Here is a 19,031-nt window from a genome sequence, read left to right as displayed (position 1 = left end):
TNCGCACCACGATGTACAACGTCCACAAGCAGGCTTGATGATCCGGTAAGGTCTAAAATAACTTAGTAACTTTAATGCCTTACTATCCAAGGATCTCTCTCTCTTTCTCTCTCTGGCTCTCTCTCTCTCTCTCTCTCTCTCTCTCTCTCTCTCTCTCTCTCTCTCTTTTCTATAAATCATCCACTTGGCATTTAGTCAGAATCTGAGCTGCCTGATAGGTTGCTGCAACAAGCAAACCAATATACTGACATTATTTATACACAATTGTTTTAGATGCCTCGAGTCCTTTGGCTCTTACGACATGAGGTCAAAGGTGACTATAGATTTTATTTTACAAATAAGGAAACACTCAAAAAGAGTCTATATGCCCTGACAAGAGGGGGTACAAGGTGTTCAACAGGATATTTGGTGTTCAACTTGAAGCCTTTTGCTGGTTAAATGTCAACTTGACACAAACTAGAGTCACCTGGGAAGAGGGAACCTCAATTGAGGAAGTGTGTATATCAGATAGACCTTCAAGCATGTCCATAGAGCACTGTTGATTAATGACTGATGTGGGAGGACCCAGCACACTGTGAGCAGTGCCACCTCTGAGTAGGCTGAGCAAGCCATAGGGAGAAAGCCAGTAATCAGCTTTCATCCACGGTCCCTGCTTCAGTTCCTTCTTTTGAGTTCCTGCCTTGAGCTTCCTTCAATGATGGGCTGTGACGTGGAAATGTAAAGAAAAATAAATCCTTTCTTCCCCCAAGTTGTGTTTGACCAGTGTTTGATTAAAGGAACAGAACAGTAAACTAATATTGGCCACTAACAAACCAACACTTAGACAATCCAGTCAGATATGGTTGTCCTAGATGTCATGACTGACAATACATGTACCCCATGAAGTTCAATACTGTGGATATAATGGTGAGAATATAGTTCAGTAAAAGAGCATAGTTTAGCACTCACAGAGTCCTAAATTCAGTCCTCAGCATTTCTAGAAGAATTCTAGTAATATCCTGGGGATATTGGATTCCATCAAAGATTTTTCTAGCCAAAGTATTCCTCAGGGACTATATGATCAGATGAGCATCTCCTCCAGAGTATCCAAGTGAAAAGAGATCTTCCAATGAGACAGCTCAAGTTGCAGTCTTGGCTATAAGTCAACAAGAAGACTGCCTGCAGTACTCATGTTCCGGAAGTACCATTTCTAAGCTTGCTTCTTAAAGCATCCATCAAAGAAAAGTTTATGTAGATGCAGCCTCCTGTCTTGGGAAGATCTTAGGACCAAACATCATCATCTTCAACTATTTGTTTTAATGATTCAAAAGACAGGACAACCTTGTATCCATGCTATCCAAGAGGGTTTTGGAAACTTACCATAGGAAGTTAAAGACACTATTTTGCAGGATGGTCTAATTTTCCCAGCATTATCCTTGACCATTATTTGAACGTTATGATGTTCAAAACTAGGTTTCACTTTAGTCAATTTAAAGGAACAAGCAATGTGTTGACCTTCTCTATAGATGTTTTCACATTGAAGACTTTTCTCCAGGCTGCTGTACCTATAAGAGAAAATGAGACAACACTCTATTATTTTGAACAAGGTCAAGAGGCGTGGGTAGTCATTTTTTTAATGGCTGAAGGAAATGTCCATGAAAAGAAATATCTTATTGCAAGGCATGCTAGCTGTTGATTGGTATCAGTATTCACAATAGCCATGGTTACTGGAATCTTGACCTTCCTCTTCTGTATGAGGGAAGAAATTCTGAAGCCAGGATGAGAAGTTTTACACCTTCTGAAAATGCATATATACCGAACCCCAGTGGTTCCCCTGTACTCTGTCCTGCCTGTTCTTTCTTTGTCTTCTTAGTTTCCCCCCTGTTCCCAGGGGCGGAAGAGTTACTGACATTCTTCTCAATTTCTGTTTTGTGTGTGTATGTATATATCCTTATATGTGTGAGCAGATGTGGATAAAAAAGTCAGGAGGGTGTTTTTCTCAATTGCTCTCCACTTTGTGAGACAGGGTCTCTCACTGAAGTAGGAGTTTTGGTTACATTTACTGGTCAGCCCCAGGAATCCTTCCATCTTCTCTACCCCAGTATTATGATTAAAGGCTACACCACTGCACCAAGCTTTTTTAAAATATAGATGCTAAGTATCTGAATGCAAGCCCTCATGCTTACAAGGTAAGCAGTGTACTGATAAAGCTGTCTCCTCAGTCCCTCCCATTCTCTATTTTCAATTCCCTGTCCACTCATTCTCAGTTTGTCACCCCATCCTTCTATTTTAATTGAATTCTGGGGAACACCTTAACTTGACCATTTACCTCAGAATTCTTCCCAGAGATTTTTTTCCCCTCCCAGAAAGTGTCTCACTGTTTAGGTCTGGCTGCCTTGGAAATCACTCTGTAGATCAGACTGTCCTGGAAATTACAGAGATCAACCTGCCTCTGCCTCCTGAGTGCTGGGTTGAAAGGCATCTGCCACCATGCTGCACATCCTAGATTTCAAACTATCCCATTTGAGTGTTTCATTCTCCCCTCTTGCCTCGGAATCACTGAAGACTCCAATATGTACCCCCACACACACACACACTGATATACCATTCTGCCAATCTTTTCATTTCTACCACTCAGAGCTCATTTTCTCTATGGTCCTTAGATACTTTGAAATGATCTCTCTCTCTCTCTCTCTCTCTCTCTCTCTCTCTCTCTCTCTCTCTCTCTCTCTCTCTCTCTCTCTCCATTCTATCACCAAATTCTGTTTGCCAGATTTGCTTAGAATCTTATCTTCTCTGATATTCCCACAGGCTACCTCTTGAATTCATGATCTCACTGTTGCAGACTTCATATTTGACCTCCATGACCTCAATTTTTTAATGTCCTCCTATTACTGCTAGATCAGCATTCCTCAAAATTCTCTGAGCTGCTAAGACTGGAGCTGTTCGGGTCACACTCCTTCCAATACCAAACTACCCTGTTGGGACACACAACCGCTTTCTAAGTATCCCCTCTACCATCTAGCTTTTATAAGTGATACTGCTAACACCCTAAATCTAATTTCATCTATACACACACCTTCCCCAGTGACCATGAGCACCTAGCCAATGAATAGTATTCATTACATTCTCTCTCTTTCTCTTCTTCTCTGTCTGTCTGTCTGTCTGTCTGTCTGTCTGTCTGTCTCTTTCCCTCCAAGTCTTCCCCCCTCCCCTCTTCTCTCTCATGTCAGCTATCAGAGGCCTCTGTATTTCAGGAACTAGTACAAGACAGTGTCAAGTCTTACATCATCTGCCACAAATGGAATTGTGCAGATTCTGCAGAAAAGGAAGGCATTTTTAATAGATAAAGAACAGAGAGTCCCAAACCCTTGGCCTGTAATCTCAACATTATCTGTAGTTTTTCCTTAGCTCAGGAATCAGAACTCTGACAAAAATGTACATCCTGCTGAAAATCAGTTTTTTTTAAATGAAGATGTAATATATTTATTCCTGAAAATACTACAAAGAAGTGTTCTGCTACAGAAAATGTCTTTCAAGAGACAGTTCATTTCTCTGTGTTGCTGTTTGTGAGACACAGGGACTTCAAGAGTAGGTTGTACTCAAAATCACTATGTAGTCAAAGACAAACGAACTCCTGGCATCCTCCACCCTCCATTTCCAAAGTGCTGGTATTATAAGCACGGGCCATCATGATCATCTAATGGCACAAAACCTTTCTTCTTAGTTAAGTCTCTGTGGATCGTAAAGGAGAACTTTTAAAAATTAAATTGCTATCATGCGTACTTTGGGGTTTAGATAGTCCTGGAATGTTTTCCACCCAAAACAGAAACAAAGCTACTAATGACATTTTTCTTGCATAACAAAAGTTAAGCAGATGCTCACAGTCATCTATTGGATGGAACACAGGGCCCCCAATGGAGGAGCTAGAGAAAGTACCCAAGGAGCTGAAGGGGTCTGCAACCTTGTAGGTGGAACAATATGAACTAACCAGTACCTCCTGAGCTCCTGTCTCTAGCTGCATATGTAGCAGAAGATGGCCTAATCGGCCATCATTGGGAAGAGAGGCACCTTGGTCTTGCAAACTTTATATGACCCAGCACAAGGGAAGGCCAGGGCCAAGAAGTAGGAGTGGGTGGGTTCTGGAGCAGTGGGGGGGGGGGGGGCGTATAGGGAACTTTCGGGATAGCATTTGAAATGTAAATGAAGAAAATATCTAATAAAAAATTGAAGAAAAAAAAAAGCTTGTGATTAATGTGCCCTTGAAAAGACAATGAAAGGAACTCCTGCCATGACAGTCGTTTAGGTTCATCTTTCATTTTGTCTCTTTGACAGTTCATAGATCCTCGTGGGCTCTGAAGATGTCTGATATGGGGGAAAGCATCCCTAAAACTCACTGAGCTGCTAGGCTGGACCTCTTCAGGTCAGGCCCCTTCCAAAGCAAACTATCCTGCTGAGACACAAGTCTCAGCTCTCAGTTTGCAAACAACAATTTTGAATTCAAAAAAATCAAAAACAAAATAACAAAAACAAAAAACCCAACTCCCTATTTTCTGGCTGGAGGTTAGGGGAAACAGTTTGTCATTTTGTACGACGTGATGTGCACACTGGTACCTAAGCTATCCTTGGTGTCTGCTAGTCAATACCACATCTGGAGTTCTGATTGGAAAAGGGAGAAGGAAGAATGAGCTGGATGCCAATTCCATGTGGTGGAAGAATAAAGCAGCACTGGATGCTGACATTCCCTGCATAGGAATACAAGTAACTAACAAATACCAGTATCTACAGATGTCACGAACTGCCATACAAGTCACCGTTCCAAACACTTCATATTACAGCCCTCATCAATCTTCAAAGTTCATCACTATCCCCATTTTACAGATGATAAATCCAAGGCTTAGAGATAATTAAGGCTTATTTCTAGTATGGATTTGAACACACACAGTGTGGCACTAGAATGAAGAATTTGTGGCAAAACTGTACAAAAGAAAGGTACCCTCCAGGTAAAGTCACTTGTGACCTCTGGAACTGGCTAGTGAGACTGAGACCCTGAGATTTTAATTTCATTTAAATTAAGTGACAAACAGTCTGTGGTGGCTTGAATGAGAATGGTTCCCATAGGTTCATGTATTTGAATGCTTGGTCCCCAGTTTTTCAAGCCGTTTGGGAAGGGACTAGGAGGTGTAGCCTTTTTTGGAGGAGCTGTGTCACTGGGAATGGACTTTGAGAGTTGGAAAACCCACACCATTCCCAGTGAGCTTTCTTTCTGTCTCATAGTCATGGATTAACATGTGAGTTTTTAGCTACTATTCTAGTGCAAGGCCTGTCTGTCTGCTGCCATGTTCCCCACCATGATAGTCATGAACTTGAACCCTCTGGAACTGTCAGCCTCAGAATTAAACACTTTATTTTATAAGTTGTCTTGGTCATGGAGTCTTAGCACAGCAATAGGAAAGTAACTAAGGAACAGACATACACTGCTAGCATCTCCTGTTTATATTATGGCCAAACAGCCAGCTCTGGAAATACTTTGACAAAGTAGTAGAATCTTTGATACATGACCCTTGGGTACCAGTGAACCACTAATTTCCAGATCACTTCTTGAGCCATGTCCAATTGTAAATTTTGCCCTGCCAAAAGGTATCAACGTGGGACTGAATGCCAACTAAAACACTGTCTGCTCTCAACCTTGACAAGAGCCTGCATCACCCCAGAGAAGAATGCTTCTCCAAGTAAATCCCAAGGGGACATTGTTTGAATGGTTTGTACTGAGATTTGGTTTATGCTAGTATATCTCCAGGGAATAAGGCACTTCCCTATTTTTCTCTCCTTTTACTAGAGCTTCATGGACTAGTATACCCCAACTGTAAGAGTTGGATTGCTTTCCTTCCTTGTCTGTTATGGACTGAGGAAGTCTTTTCTAACTTTCTTTCTAATCCCCTCCTGTAGGCACATTTCTCAAGGAATTCTGGGTTTCTAATCACAATAAATCTGATATTAGTAGCTTAATAAACACAGGGATTCTACCAATTCCTATGGTATCTTTAAAGCCTGAAGTAACAGCTTTCCACAGGCTTCACTATGGCACAGAGCCAGGAGACTCCTACGGGATTATTCTGTCTGTTTCTCTGCTAGCAAGTCTTGGGAGCCAGATGTACTCAATTCTTCTTTTTCACTCCTATACTGTAGTGATACTGGGTTGCTTAGACTTCTTAGCCCTCACCCTCTCCCTGAATATTCTCTGGTTTTGGATCCTACTAAGAATTTCACAACTGATTTATTAAACGCCTACCTCATGTGTCAAGTACTAGGGAAAACATAAAACAAAAGTCCTGCTCTCAAAGGAGACTGCCGCCTGGGGAAGGGAGCTACTAGTAAGTAAACAGGAAATGACGTCACACCACACAGAGTACGGTGACACACCAACGGACTACTGGGGAGATGTCTCCAGACTTGAGAACTCAAAGAAGATTCTCTGAAGAGGAAATTGCATCTGAGCTGAGCTGAGCTGAGGACAAATGCTAGATATTAGATGAAAGGGCAAGGTGTAAGCTGTGAGAGAAGGCCAGCTGGTCCTACTATTCTGCGTAAATATCCCTGGGTAAATACCAATATTGTGTGAATTGGAGTCAGTGTAAAGACTGGAAATAAATTCGATGTAGGATGTAAGAGAGGCGAAGGTCCAAGAAGAAGGATGAGACATGTTAGCCAGGTGATAAGGGATGTTCTCTGTCATGTTTAAGAGTGTGAACTTTGCCATAATGGTACAAGAGAGCCACAAAAGCCTTAAGAAACAGTGACTCAATAGGTAACAAGAGTGAGCAAGTAGAACTGCAAAACTTCCAATGAGAACTTTTACACGGAGATGGGGGTTTGGATAAAACCCTACCTGCAGAATGGACCACAGGGCCTTAGGAGCCACCTGGCTTTACTGGTGCTGTGCCTTAGTCTTATCAGGCTGAGCCTCTCACCCAAGGGAGAAGAGAGTGACTGCAACTCTCCAGGACACTTAGGAGGGATTTTGTTAAACAATTCATGTGATTTCAGGAGACTGGCATGCCAAGCCTGGTTTATACAAATCCACTGTATATGAATATATTAAAATATCACATGGCAGTCTATAAATATGCATAGTTTGTATGTATCATTTAAAAATAAATTTAAATGAAAAAATATGGGGATTTTGCACTCTGTCCATGATCTGCCCATGAATGTTTTAATATAGTACAAATATTTTCCATGATGTCATCAGGCACAATTTTCATTGCAGGATGATTTTTTTTTTTTTTGGTTTTGTGAGGTCTCATAAATGTGCTCTACCACGGAGCCATAGCCACAACTTAACATTCCAGGACATCTATCTTCAGAAGTCCTAGAGAGGGTCCCAGACATGCCTTTCTCTCAGAACTATTTTATCAAATAAGAGAACAAGGCTATATAGAGGAGAAATCCCCAAGACTAGACTCCCTTCTCCATCCAGCTGTCCCAGTGCCTTGATATCCTTGTCCTAGTTAGATTGACATTTTTTGTACATTTGCCATAAATCTAGACTTATCTGGAAAGAGGGAATTTAAATTGAGGACTTGCTTCCATCAATCAGATTGGTTTGTGGGTAATCTGTGAAGCATTTTCTTCATCAATGACTGGTGTGGGAGAGCCCAGCCCATTGTGGATGATACCACACCTGGGCATATGGTCCTGAACTGTATAAAAACAAAACTGAGTATGCCAGGGGGAGCAAGCAAGCAAGCAGCACTCCTCTATGGCCTCTACTTCGGTCTCTGCCTTCAGGTTCCTACTTGAGTTCAAGCCCTGACTTTCCTCCAAGATGTACTATAAACTGTAGGTTGAAATAAACCCTTTCATCCCCTAGCTGATTTTTGTCATTTTTTTTATATAGAAATGGAGACCCAGGAAAAAACAATCATCACAACTGATAAGGGGGATAGAAGAGGGTGGGTACAACAGGGCTATCAGAGCCCATGACAACTGATTGTACATTTCAAAGATGGGAAATGAGTTTGAAGGCTGTCAGTACACAGAAATAACAATATTTGAGGAGAGAGATTTGGTAATTAACATAACTTGGTCACTGCACAAAGTATATATGAACCAAATTACAATATAATATTCTACAAGTATGTACAAATTTAGCATTTTTAAAAATGATTAAGTATACCCATGAAGTCTCCAGGGCCTTTATAGAGGATAAATAGACCAAATTTTTAAAATTCTCCAATCTCAGCCAGGCCTTATGATACAGAGTATTGCCACAGTTTTAAGGCCAGCCCAGGATATGCAGTGAGTTCCAGGCCAACATAAGCTACAGTGTGAGAACCTGTTTCATAAACAGAGAAAGGAATGAATTCTTAATTCTTTATATGTATATAAGTATATAAATGGCTCTCAGGGGAATTGTGATGCTTTTTTTAAAAGCCAGTTTTATGTGATATATGCTGTAGAATTCCATTCCATTTCAGTGACATTCTTGAAATAACAAAATTATATAAATGGATGACAGATCAGTGAATGGTTGCCAGAGGTTAGAGACCTGGGAGAGGGAAATGAAAAACAAGATGGGCTATAGGAGATGACTATGACTATGAAAAGGGCAACTGGAGGGGACTAGCTAGTGATGGTGCCATTCAAAGGAGTGGCACAGAATGCTACACACAGATACATATGAAACTACTGGCATGTGCCAAAGACTGTACCAATACCAAACTTCTGGGTTTGATATTGCTTTAGAGTTTACCACTGAGAGAAAAGGAGTGAAAAGAATATAGGGGTCTTCCCATACACATGTTGCAACATTGTGTGAATGGGCTTTTAAAAATAGGAAGCCTTTTTAAGTAGATGTATTTTCTATTCAACTGTCTACTCTTCTTGTGGTGTTTTGGTAGTTTGCTTTCTGATTCTTTACCCCTTTTTTGTTTTGTTTTGTTTTGTTTTGTTTTGTTTGTTTGTTTGTTTGAAGGGTGGGGATTTATTTCCTTTTTATAGTTTTAAAATTTCTCATTACATTTATTTATAGGTTTTTTTTATAGGTTAGTTATGAATTTCCACATGTCATGGTGCCCGCTAGGATCAGAGAGCAGCCTGCAGAATTTATCACATGGGCCCCAGAGGTCAAATCCAGCTCCCTAGGCTTGGAAAATGTCTTTACCTGCTGGGCCATTTCAATGACCCTTTTCTTTTCTTTTTCTTTTTTAGATTAAATGTTAGGTTGCTGTAGCAACCAATAGGGTTAGTTATGAATTTCCTATCTATGGCCTCCATAGAAAAGAGTAGGCTGGAGCTGAGTCTGTAGCTCAATAAGAGAACACTTTCCTAGCATTTGCAAGGTGCTCATGGTTGCTTGGTTTTGACGCTGGGTCTCTCTACAGAGCTCTGGCTGTTGTGGAGCATGCTATCTAGAAGGGCTGGTTTCAAACTCACAGACAGCTGCCTGCCTCAGCCTCCCGAGTCCTGGATTTAAAGGCGTGCACTACCATGCTCCAGCCAAGGCCTTTTATCCCCATCATCACATCTTAAAAATAGGCTGTTCAGAGCCAAGATTGGTGGCACATGCCTTTAATTCCAGCATTAAGGAGGCAGAAGCAGGTGGACCTCTGTGAGTTCAAGGCCAGCCTGGCTTACAAACATAAGTCCAGGACAACCAGGGCTGTTATGCAGAGAAACCCTGTCTTGAAACAACAAATGACTGTTCTCTCTCTTTTTTTTTAATCCAAAGGCTCCCAACACAATCAAAATCAGTGTTCAGCTAACCTGCTGTGTGTGCAATACATACTCACCAATAGTAAAGAGTATAGTTTGTGTCAGGGCTTGTATTCCTTCCAGGGAGCCAGGAACATTTCATATAGCTCAGGTTATGCCAAATGCACTTGAGCTCAGTCACAGCAGACTCAGGATCACCTAGAAGATTCAGGCAAAAGTCATTTTCATAGAAAACAGTCAACTACCTAAACCCTAATTGTACATTCATTTCACCAGATGTCACCCAGGCCAGTGAAAATACAAATGTAATTGTTCACAGCTTTCTTTCTTACCTCTTTATAGAGAGAAAGCATTTCTTGTATTTCTAAAGGAACCTTACTCTTCTAACTCGAGAGAACGGTTAAAAGTCAAATAATATTCCAACCCTATGCAATGCCTACAAAATAACTAAATGAATATAAAAATGCAAACAGACCCTGTGTTGTATTTTAATATTTATTTTAATTAAAATATAATTATATCACTCTCCTTCCTTTTCCTTCCTCTAATACCCACCCCTGCCCCCATGTCTCTTTCACTTCCTCTCAAATTGATAGCCTCTTCTTCTTTGGTTATTATTGTTAAATACACATATGTATGTGTAAGTATATGAATACAACCAGCTAAGTCTGTTTTTATTGCTTGTGTGCCTATGATTTCAGGGCTGAATACTTGGTTTTGTGTGTCTACATATGGGTTATGTGCCTGTGAATACATGTCACTACCCAAGTCAGAAGAATCCAATACCTGAAGCTGTGAGCAACATTACTGATGGTCATGAGCAACCTGACATGGATGCCTGGAACCTAACTAGGGTCCTCTGGAAGAGGCAAGCCTATTATACAGACACAATTTACTTTCCTCTCTTCTTATCAAGGGAAGTTCTAGAGGAACATAGCACCATCTAAGATTTAAGAGTTTTGTTGTCTGCTGTGGTTGTAGGGGTTCCTCTTCCCAGACCTCTCTTTTCTGACATGGTTTTCCAAGTAGTCTAGGATGGCCTGGGACTGGTCTAGACTGGTTTGAACTTCTACTCTTCTTGCCTCATTCTCCTGAATACTGACATTAGAGATGGGTGTCCCCAAGAAGGCTGTCTTTATCTTTTTGTTAACTCTTTGTTTGGCGGGCTGATTTTTAAAGGATTGGCTCAATCTCCCAAGTTCAAACAATTCTTCCCATCTTGGCCTCACAAGTAGATGTGACTACAGGCAAATCCCACCACACCTGGCCTGAAATCTGAAATCCTCCTGATGTGACATCTCTTGTGATAAAGATTTCACTTATCATGTCTCTACACTAATTCAATGCCTATGTTTAAAATGTCAGCCCTTCACTCTCCTGCTCCTTGAAAGAATACTCCACTGAGCCATCACAAACTATTTTATGTCACAATATAATTGTTTTTCGAAGTATTAAACTCCTAAAATGTACAAATACAGAAGGCCAAGATGGTTTAAATCATGATCTCAGTCGCCTCGCAGTCCTAAATTTTATACCTTTAAAAGCAGTACTTCATATGTTCTTTTGATTAATGCAAAGCAGAAAGGCTTGAAGAACAAGCCTTAAAGTGCTAATGTTTGGAAGTTGGAGGTGAGGCCTGGCCCTGCCTAATGAAGGCCCAAGAACATATGAAAAACAATATGTGCTAAGTATTTATTGTAATCTTCTCAATGACCTTAAGAGGCAGGTCCTCCCATCTTAAAGATGAGGAATATAGTGGGGGAGGCAATAAACAAATCAAGGTCACACAATTAGTAGCTTGGCAGAGCTGGGATTTAGACTTTGGTAGCTGGTGTCTGGTAGCCTTGCTTTTAATTAACGTAGGCTCCTCCCTGTGCATAAGAGGAAGAAGGACTGTAGGTGAAGTGGTACTAGGGGACAATGATCCTCACCACCCAAGAGCTTTTCCTTTGACTCATCATGTGCTCAGGCTAGGCCAGCATGATTATCCTCCATAACAAACTAATTTCCACAGGTCATGAATCAGGCAGTACTACAGGTTCCCTAAAAGCGCTCTGCTTGAAGACCTAGAGCAAGTTAATTTATCTTCTCTCCATCATGAAACAGATCAAGGTAACCATGCATGCCTTACTTAGTTTAGATAAGGATTTTAGGGAGGGAAGGAGGGAGGGAGGGAGGGAGGAAGGAAGGAAGGAAGGGAGGGAGGAAGGGAGCAAGGAAGGGGGAGAGTGTGTGCTCATTTTTCAAATTATAAAAGAAAGCATTCTAACTATATAAATATCATTATTATTCAAACTCTCTGTGAACAACTTGAAGTGGCAACATACTCAACCTTATCTAGCACAGGTCCGAACATTTATTTGACTTAGTAAAACTTTGCGAATGAAATGAATTTATCACTAGTGAGGACACCGAGCAACTGGGTGTGCTCTAGAACTACCGAGGGAGAGCATTTGTAACTGTTACCTTCAGGGGGTGAGATGCACTTTTTCACCAAAGGGCTAGGCTTCTCGCTTTCATTGGCACTACACTGGGACCCCACTTGCAGACAGATTTTCTCATCTAGGGGTAATTCCTCTTTACGATGAGTTTCTGGAGCAATTTTCTGTGAGTACGAAGAAAAAAGAAAAAAAGTAACTTCTTCAGACAAAAAAAAAGTCACTTTAGTAACAGTCTTAGCAGTCCCAAATGTTTAAGAAAAATGATCAGTTCTTAAATGGTCTATGTGAGTGATGTTGAAGGAGTTGTTTCACTCTTCTGCCATGCCTGTAGACATTCAGTAGTGTCTCAGTCCTGGATTTGGTTATCATAACTTTGAAGCAGAGAAGCAAGACACTACTGACATTTAATGGATAGAGGCCAGGAATGATACCCAACATACTATAATGAACAGGTTAGCCCACCCTTCTCATACAAAAAATAATTAGCCTACTAGTAAATTTATTAGCCTGTATCAGGCACCAGTAGTACCACTCACCACTGAAAAACTCTAGTGTAGAGAAAGACAAATTCCCACATCTGAAAGTAAAACTATTGTAAGACTTACTTAAAGCTAACATCAACTTCCTACAAGTAAACTGAAAGGAAGCAATTATTAAAATTCCATCAAGATCAAGGTTAAAAATATGTCACATCAAAACTCCAGTCATCGTGGAGATCTCTGGAGAAGACTGTCCAAAGGGACACTTTATTAAGCACTTTTTTTGTGGTGTCTGAGTAACTTTCAAGGATTGCTAAATATACACTTCCACACTTCATCGGGAACACAGATAAGGAAGCTTTGTGGAACCACAGAGGCCCCAGACATCTCAGATTAGACACCAGAAATCTAAGACTAAATCACAAATCGGCTTGTTATGACTCAGACCAAAGTTATTATGGGCCTCTCTAGGAAATTAACATTTCCAGAGATGAGAGGATTCATTAAGAATGAAGCTGCTTTTAATCAGAGTTCCAAAGACTCCACTTCCTGTTTTGTAGAAGTTTCTGACTCAAGTTTCTCATAGTATTTCCTTTCATAACTTCCTGGTGGCCATGAAGAAGGGAGAAATGGTCACGTCGATTAATCTACCACCTCTAGCAGCAGGTGATAGTTTACATGCCTACTGCTGGCTGGAACTGAGGGAAACCTGAGTCGGCCTCTGAAACCAGGAAATGGGGAAGCTCTTAGGAAGTCATCAACAAACCCATGACAAGTACACTGGAGCCAAGGTATGCATGCAGAGAGAATAATTCTTAGGCACAATTAAGATAGTGTGGTGGAAAAGTGGAGTGGGATGACAGAAGAATCTTTTCAAGTAAAATTCTGGCTCAGAGAAAAGAGGTAGTGACTTAACACAGACATGGAAATGGGTGGGGAGGGGGTTCTGGATTGCTATTCATAGCCAAGGGCATTTTCACAAGGAATTCTTGATTCTTTTCCAAGAAACCTACTTATCACTTGGCTTCCCATATAGGTCTCTGCCTACTGGGATTTAAAAGTACAGTGCTGACAGAAGTCTTCCTGGAATGCCTGCTCATTTTATGATCATCCCTTTAGAAATGAATGTGTGCAAAGGAAAAGAGGTCTTTAACTGAGCCCATGGAACTCAAGAACAGCCCTCCCTGCGCCCAGAGAGTGACAATGGTGGCAGAAAGGCTTCCAATGCTAAGTCTCACCAACATCCCTACTTTACCCATTACAGGTTGCTAAATGAGCCTTGCTTACTCACAGAACCTTCCTAATACTCATCTAGGACATATATTCACTCTCTGAGGACACCATGGGAAAATAAACTGGCAAACCTCATAAATTAGGGAGGGCTAGGAGTCTAGCTTGGTAGCACAGTACTTATTTCAAAAGTGTGATGCCTGGGTTCAATCCCCAGTATCACAGCCTTTGATGTTTCATTTCTAAAATAACCCTTTTTATTTTAAAAAGATTTTGTTTTTAGATTTTAGAGATCGTAAGTTAGGATCCTGGAGGGGAGGGACTCCCTTCTCTTACTATGTATATTAGATGCTGCCCCAGTTAGAGTTTTTTATACTGTCATTTTTAAATTAGCAATTGCTTCAGACATACATTTGAATCTTATATTCTAGGTATATGCATAATAAAACAAATATTTAAAGATAATAATTTTAAAAAAATCTCTTTCCATGATGGTGCATGCCAGTAATCCCATCATTTGGGATGTAGAAGCCGAGGAATCTGGAGCTCAAGGCTAGCCTCAGCTACATAATGAGACAGAAACCAGCCTGAGATACAAGAGAGCCTGTCTCAAAAGGACAATCTCCAACTTTGAAGTATGTAATATTAAATTGGTATGAATAAAAATAGAAAGCTTGAATATTAATGATCACCAAATTTAACTTATCTCTCTGTATAAGACAAGAAGCAAAATTCCTCCCAACAGATCCTGATGAGGTGTGTGTAACTATAAGCTTTGGTGCACCATTCCACTGGTAAGTACTATAATGGCAGTATTCTTCACCTCTGGGAATCTGGCCTTCCTGTAAAATCTATCCAAGCCTAAGGGTGTAGTCCTGGATTTCTCTGTCTCCCTGAAGAGGAACGCCCAGTTGACTCCATCACACACCTTTTCCTGACTCTCATTCTCTCCCAGCAGGAAAGGGAATCAGCCTTGGCTTATGCCTCTGTGTATGCTTGGACTGAAGGGCCTCTGATTTATTTGCCCAGTGGGACTTCCCTATCTGTTGGTGATGAAAGAAAACCTAAAATGCACTGCCAGAGCTGCCTCAGCTTGCCAGACTGGGGAACTAATGGACAGGGATAAAGCAATCATGGAGGGTAACTAGTGATATCAATCTTTTGCTTTTCAAAACTTCTCGACAGATCTCTCGTATCGTGATAAGCCTCCTTGAAAACGGCAAACAAACGGCAAACTTGATCTTATTTAGCAACTTGGGAGCACTAGGCTTCTGCCTAAGCTACCCCTGTTCAATAAGCCTAGGGATTAGTTACAACACTAAAGATGCTACTGAGGTTACTTCTAAAGTACAGGAAAAAGAGCAATGCTCTTGCCACTCATTCGCAGCCTCAGGGAAGTAAACTCCAGGAAGTCTGGACAATACTACCTCCTCAAAATCCTGGATCCCCTAGAACGCCTCTCTCACTACACAAAATGAAAGATGTAAACTCACCAAAATAATTGAATAGATGTATAAAAAAACAAAAACAAAAACAAAAACAATTACCCAATCCTGTCAGCAACCACTTATTTAAATCAGCTGACTACTTCTAACAGGCAGTTCACCTTTTTGTCCTGTTCCCCACCCACCTTGGGCACCAGGAAATACAAACCCACCCACCACTAACACCTCATCTCTCATCTTTCCACTTTCCCATGGCATTTACTTTTAGACCCCAAAGTTCTTATACATCTCTCTGTATACATGATTCATAAGATGATAAATGTAAAAAAATGCTCTGAAACTGAGTGTCACATTAATACCAGAACACAGAGCTATAGACAAGAATAGAAGAACAAACTCAGCAAGAAGATTATTTATGGGTGCCAAATACATACAGCTATCTAGTATATTCTGTAAGAACAATTAATTATATCCAATCATCAAATAATTAGCAACTTATTTCAAATGTTTGATTTTGTTGAGAGCTGTTTCTATAGTTCTCCCCAGTTGAAATTTGAGAAAAACCTAAAGTAAAATCCCTACTCTGAAGACTACAATTTGACTCATTCTTGGCTTTGACCCACAGTGTTTGGTCACTTTACCTGAGCCAAGGCATGTATTGTAACAAACTTACCTTATCCTGTTGGTCATCAAAGTGACTGAAATATCTGAGACTGCAATTTGGACTGGCTCCTTCAGGGGGACTCCATGTCCATATTATTGTGCAGAGATTTTCAACAGAGACGCTCAAATTTGTCACAGGTGGCTGAACTTCTGTTCAAAGCAAACAGAAGACAAACATTTGTCAGTGCCAGCCAGAATTTTTTAACGGTTTATTTTTTAATTTTTATTCCATTCTCCCACATCCTAGAGGCCAAGACCAACACGCTGAGTTAACGATACCCAACATCTGCTGAGACAGACACGGTGTTACACTTTCCACATATTAATGACGAAAATCTCCACAGACTCTTTTTGAAATAGGGACTACTGTTGGCTTCACTTTAAAAACTGTGATGAAGCTGGGTGGTGGTGGCATACGCCTTTAATCCCAGCACTTGGGAGGCAGAGGCAGGCAGATTTCTGAGTTTGAGGCCAGCCTGGTCTACAGAGTGAGTTCCAGGACAGCCATTGCTATACAGAGAAACCCTGTCTCGGGGGGGAAAAAAAAAAAAAAAAAAAAAACCTGCGATGACTATTTGGGTATGGTGGTTCACATCTGTCATACCAGATCTTGGGAGCCAGAGGCAATAGGATTGTCCTGAGTTTAAGGCCAGCCGGAGCTGCATAGTAAATTCAAGGCCAACATGAGCTGTCTAAAACAAAACAAAACAAAACAAAACAACAACAACAACAAAAAGGATGGGGGGGTTGTGGAGGTCAAACTGGGAAGGGAAATATCATTTGAAATGTAAACAAATAAAATGATTAATAAAGAGAAAGAGAAAGAAAGAAAAGGAACAGAACAAAGAAACAAAGAAATAGGGGCAAAGGAAGGGGAGGGAAGGGGAAAAAAAGAGGGAAAACAGGTTGCCAAGGTAACTCACTGGGTAAAGTCACCCGCCCACAAGCCTGGGAACATCAGCTCAATCCCCAGGGTCTACAAGCTATGAGAGAACAGAGCCTTGAAAGGTGTTTTCTGACTCCCACACACATGCAGTGGCATGTGTGCAAGCAAACACATACACTACACTTTTAAAATTATAACAACAAAAGTAATGGAGGCACAAGGATGTTAGTCATTTTACCTCATACCGCTTGACCAGTGACAAAGCTGGGATTGCAACAATGTGGCTTATGGTCACCTTTTTTTCAGATAGTTTCTCATGGAGCTCAGACTGGCTCCAAACTCACTATCTAAGCTGGCCTTGTATCCTGACCTTCTACCTCCACCTCTCAATTGGTACAGTTACAGGTGTGCACCACTATGGCACATATCTTTTCTTTCTTTCCTTTTCTTTGTGCTTCTGTGAATGGAACTTAGAACCTTAAACATAGGAGGTGTCTCTGTCACTAAACTACATCTCCATCTCTAAGGCTTAGTTAAATATAATTAATATAAAAAAACAACATATTTTCCTTAGTATCCATATGAGGTCTACCCCAGAACCTTATTTGGAAAATGAAATTTGCAAATGTTTCTGTGTAGCATTTGCATATAGTTCACTTACAACCTTCCACATACTTTTTTATTGTTTCATTTTTTATTAATCATTTTATTTGTTTACATTTCAAATAATATCCCCCTTGTTGGTTACCCTTCCACAAACCCCTCATCCCATCCTCCCCTCACTCCCTCCCCTTTACCTCTATGAGGGTGCTCCTCCAACCCACTCATCCACTCTCACCTCACCCCTCTAGCATCCCCCTATGCTGGGGCATCAAGCCTCCCTCCCCTCCCACTGATGTCCCATCCTCTGCTACACATGTAGCTGGAGCCATGGGTCCCTCCATATGTACTCTTTGGTTGGTGGTTTAGTCCCTGGGAGCTCTGGGGGGGACTGGTTAGTTCATATTGTTCTTCCTGTGAGATTGCAAACCCCTTCTGCTCCTTCAGTCCTTCCCCTAGCTCTTTCACTAATGTCCCTGGGCTCAGTCCAATGGTTGGCTATATCTGCATCTGTATTAGTCAGGCAGGTACTGGCAGAACCTCTCAGGGAACAGCCATATCAGGCTCCTGTCTCCCATATACTTTAATGGTACATAGATCAATGTTATACTGTATTGTTTGGAGCAATAATGACTAGACAAACTAGATTATAACATGTTCAGATATACTGAGTGATTTTGCGATCTTTCTGTTTCTTTCTTTTGTTTTAAATCTACAGGCAACTGACCAGCAAACATAGATCCCATGAATGGGGAGCCTATGGATTCTAATTTATTTATTAATTGTTTTGGTGATAGACTCTCACTATGTAGCCTTGGCTGACCTAGAACTTGTTATGACTATGTGGATCAGGCTGGTTTTGAACTCACAGGGACCCACTTGCCTTTGCTCCCCAGTGTTGGAACTATAGACTCTTAAATATTAGCATTGCCAAGATTCTTTCTCCAGGATACTGGGGTTCCTCACACTCAATACAAACAGTTTGCTCAGCTGTTTTGTGATTCTGCAAACCAGGTTTTCAATTGTTCTCTCTTCAGTTGTCCTCAGACTAACATGTCCTAATCCTTGGGTTTTTTGTTTTGTGGGGTTTTTTTTCTTTCTAATATAGTGTTTCCAAAGAAGTACTGAGAAGGAGACTTAGCCCTCCTCATTCCCCCTGGGATCTGACACTAAGCAGCTGGAGCTGGAGAAGAAAAGTTGAGAAACCAAAACAGTATCTCACTCAAATTTTCCTGAGAAATTCTAGAGCCAGGATTATCTAAGTCCCGAGGCAGAAGCTGGGTGGGAGTGTAGAGGAGTTTTCTGCCTTTCTTTACAATGCTTCTGCAAACATTGCAAAATGAACTTTATTAAAACCATTTAAAAACCTACCCATACAAATGCAAATCAAAACAACCCTGAGATTTCACCTCACACCAGTCAGAATGGCTAGGATCAAAAATTCAGGGGACAGCAGATGCTGGTGAGGATGTGGAGAAAGAGGAACACTCCTCCAGTGCTGGTGGGATTGCAAGCTTGTACAACCACTCTGGAAATCAGTCTGGCAGTTCCTCAGAAAACTGGACATAATACTACCAGAGGATCCATCAAT

The 19,031-nt window shown here is 41.0% G+C and overlaps 1 protein-coding gene across 1 annotated transcript in view; it reads right to left on the bottom strand.

Annotated features, from left to right (window-relative positions):
* Positions 1-19,031, bottom strand: part of Il13ra1 (interleukin 13 receptor subunit alpha 1) — a 60,216-nt gene that overhangs the window by 28,520 nt on the left and 12,665 nt on the right. The window contains exons 2-5 of the mRNA XM_021188117.2: positions 15,965-16,104; positions 12,163-12,301; positions 9,774-9,894; positions 1,360-1,544 (exon numbers count right to left, since the gene is read on the bottom strand). Of these exons, the coding sequence (XP_021043776.1) occupies positions 1,360-1,544; positions 9,774-9,894; positions 12,163-12,301; positions 15,965-16,104 (585 nt within the window). The remainder of the gene's footprint in view (positions 1-1,359; positions 1,545-9,773; positions 9,895-12,162; positions 12,302-15,964; positions 16,105-19,031) is intronic.

Source organism: Mus pahari, chromosome X, assembly GCF_900095145.1.
Source record: "Mus pahari chromosome X, PAHARI_EIJ_v1.1, whole genome shotgun sequence".
Classification (NCBI taxonomy): Eukaryota; Metazoa; Chordata; class Mammalia; order Rodentia; family Muridae; genus Mus; species Mus pahari.
This window is presented reverse-complemented; position numbering and strand designations above follow the sequence as displayed.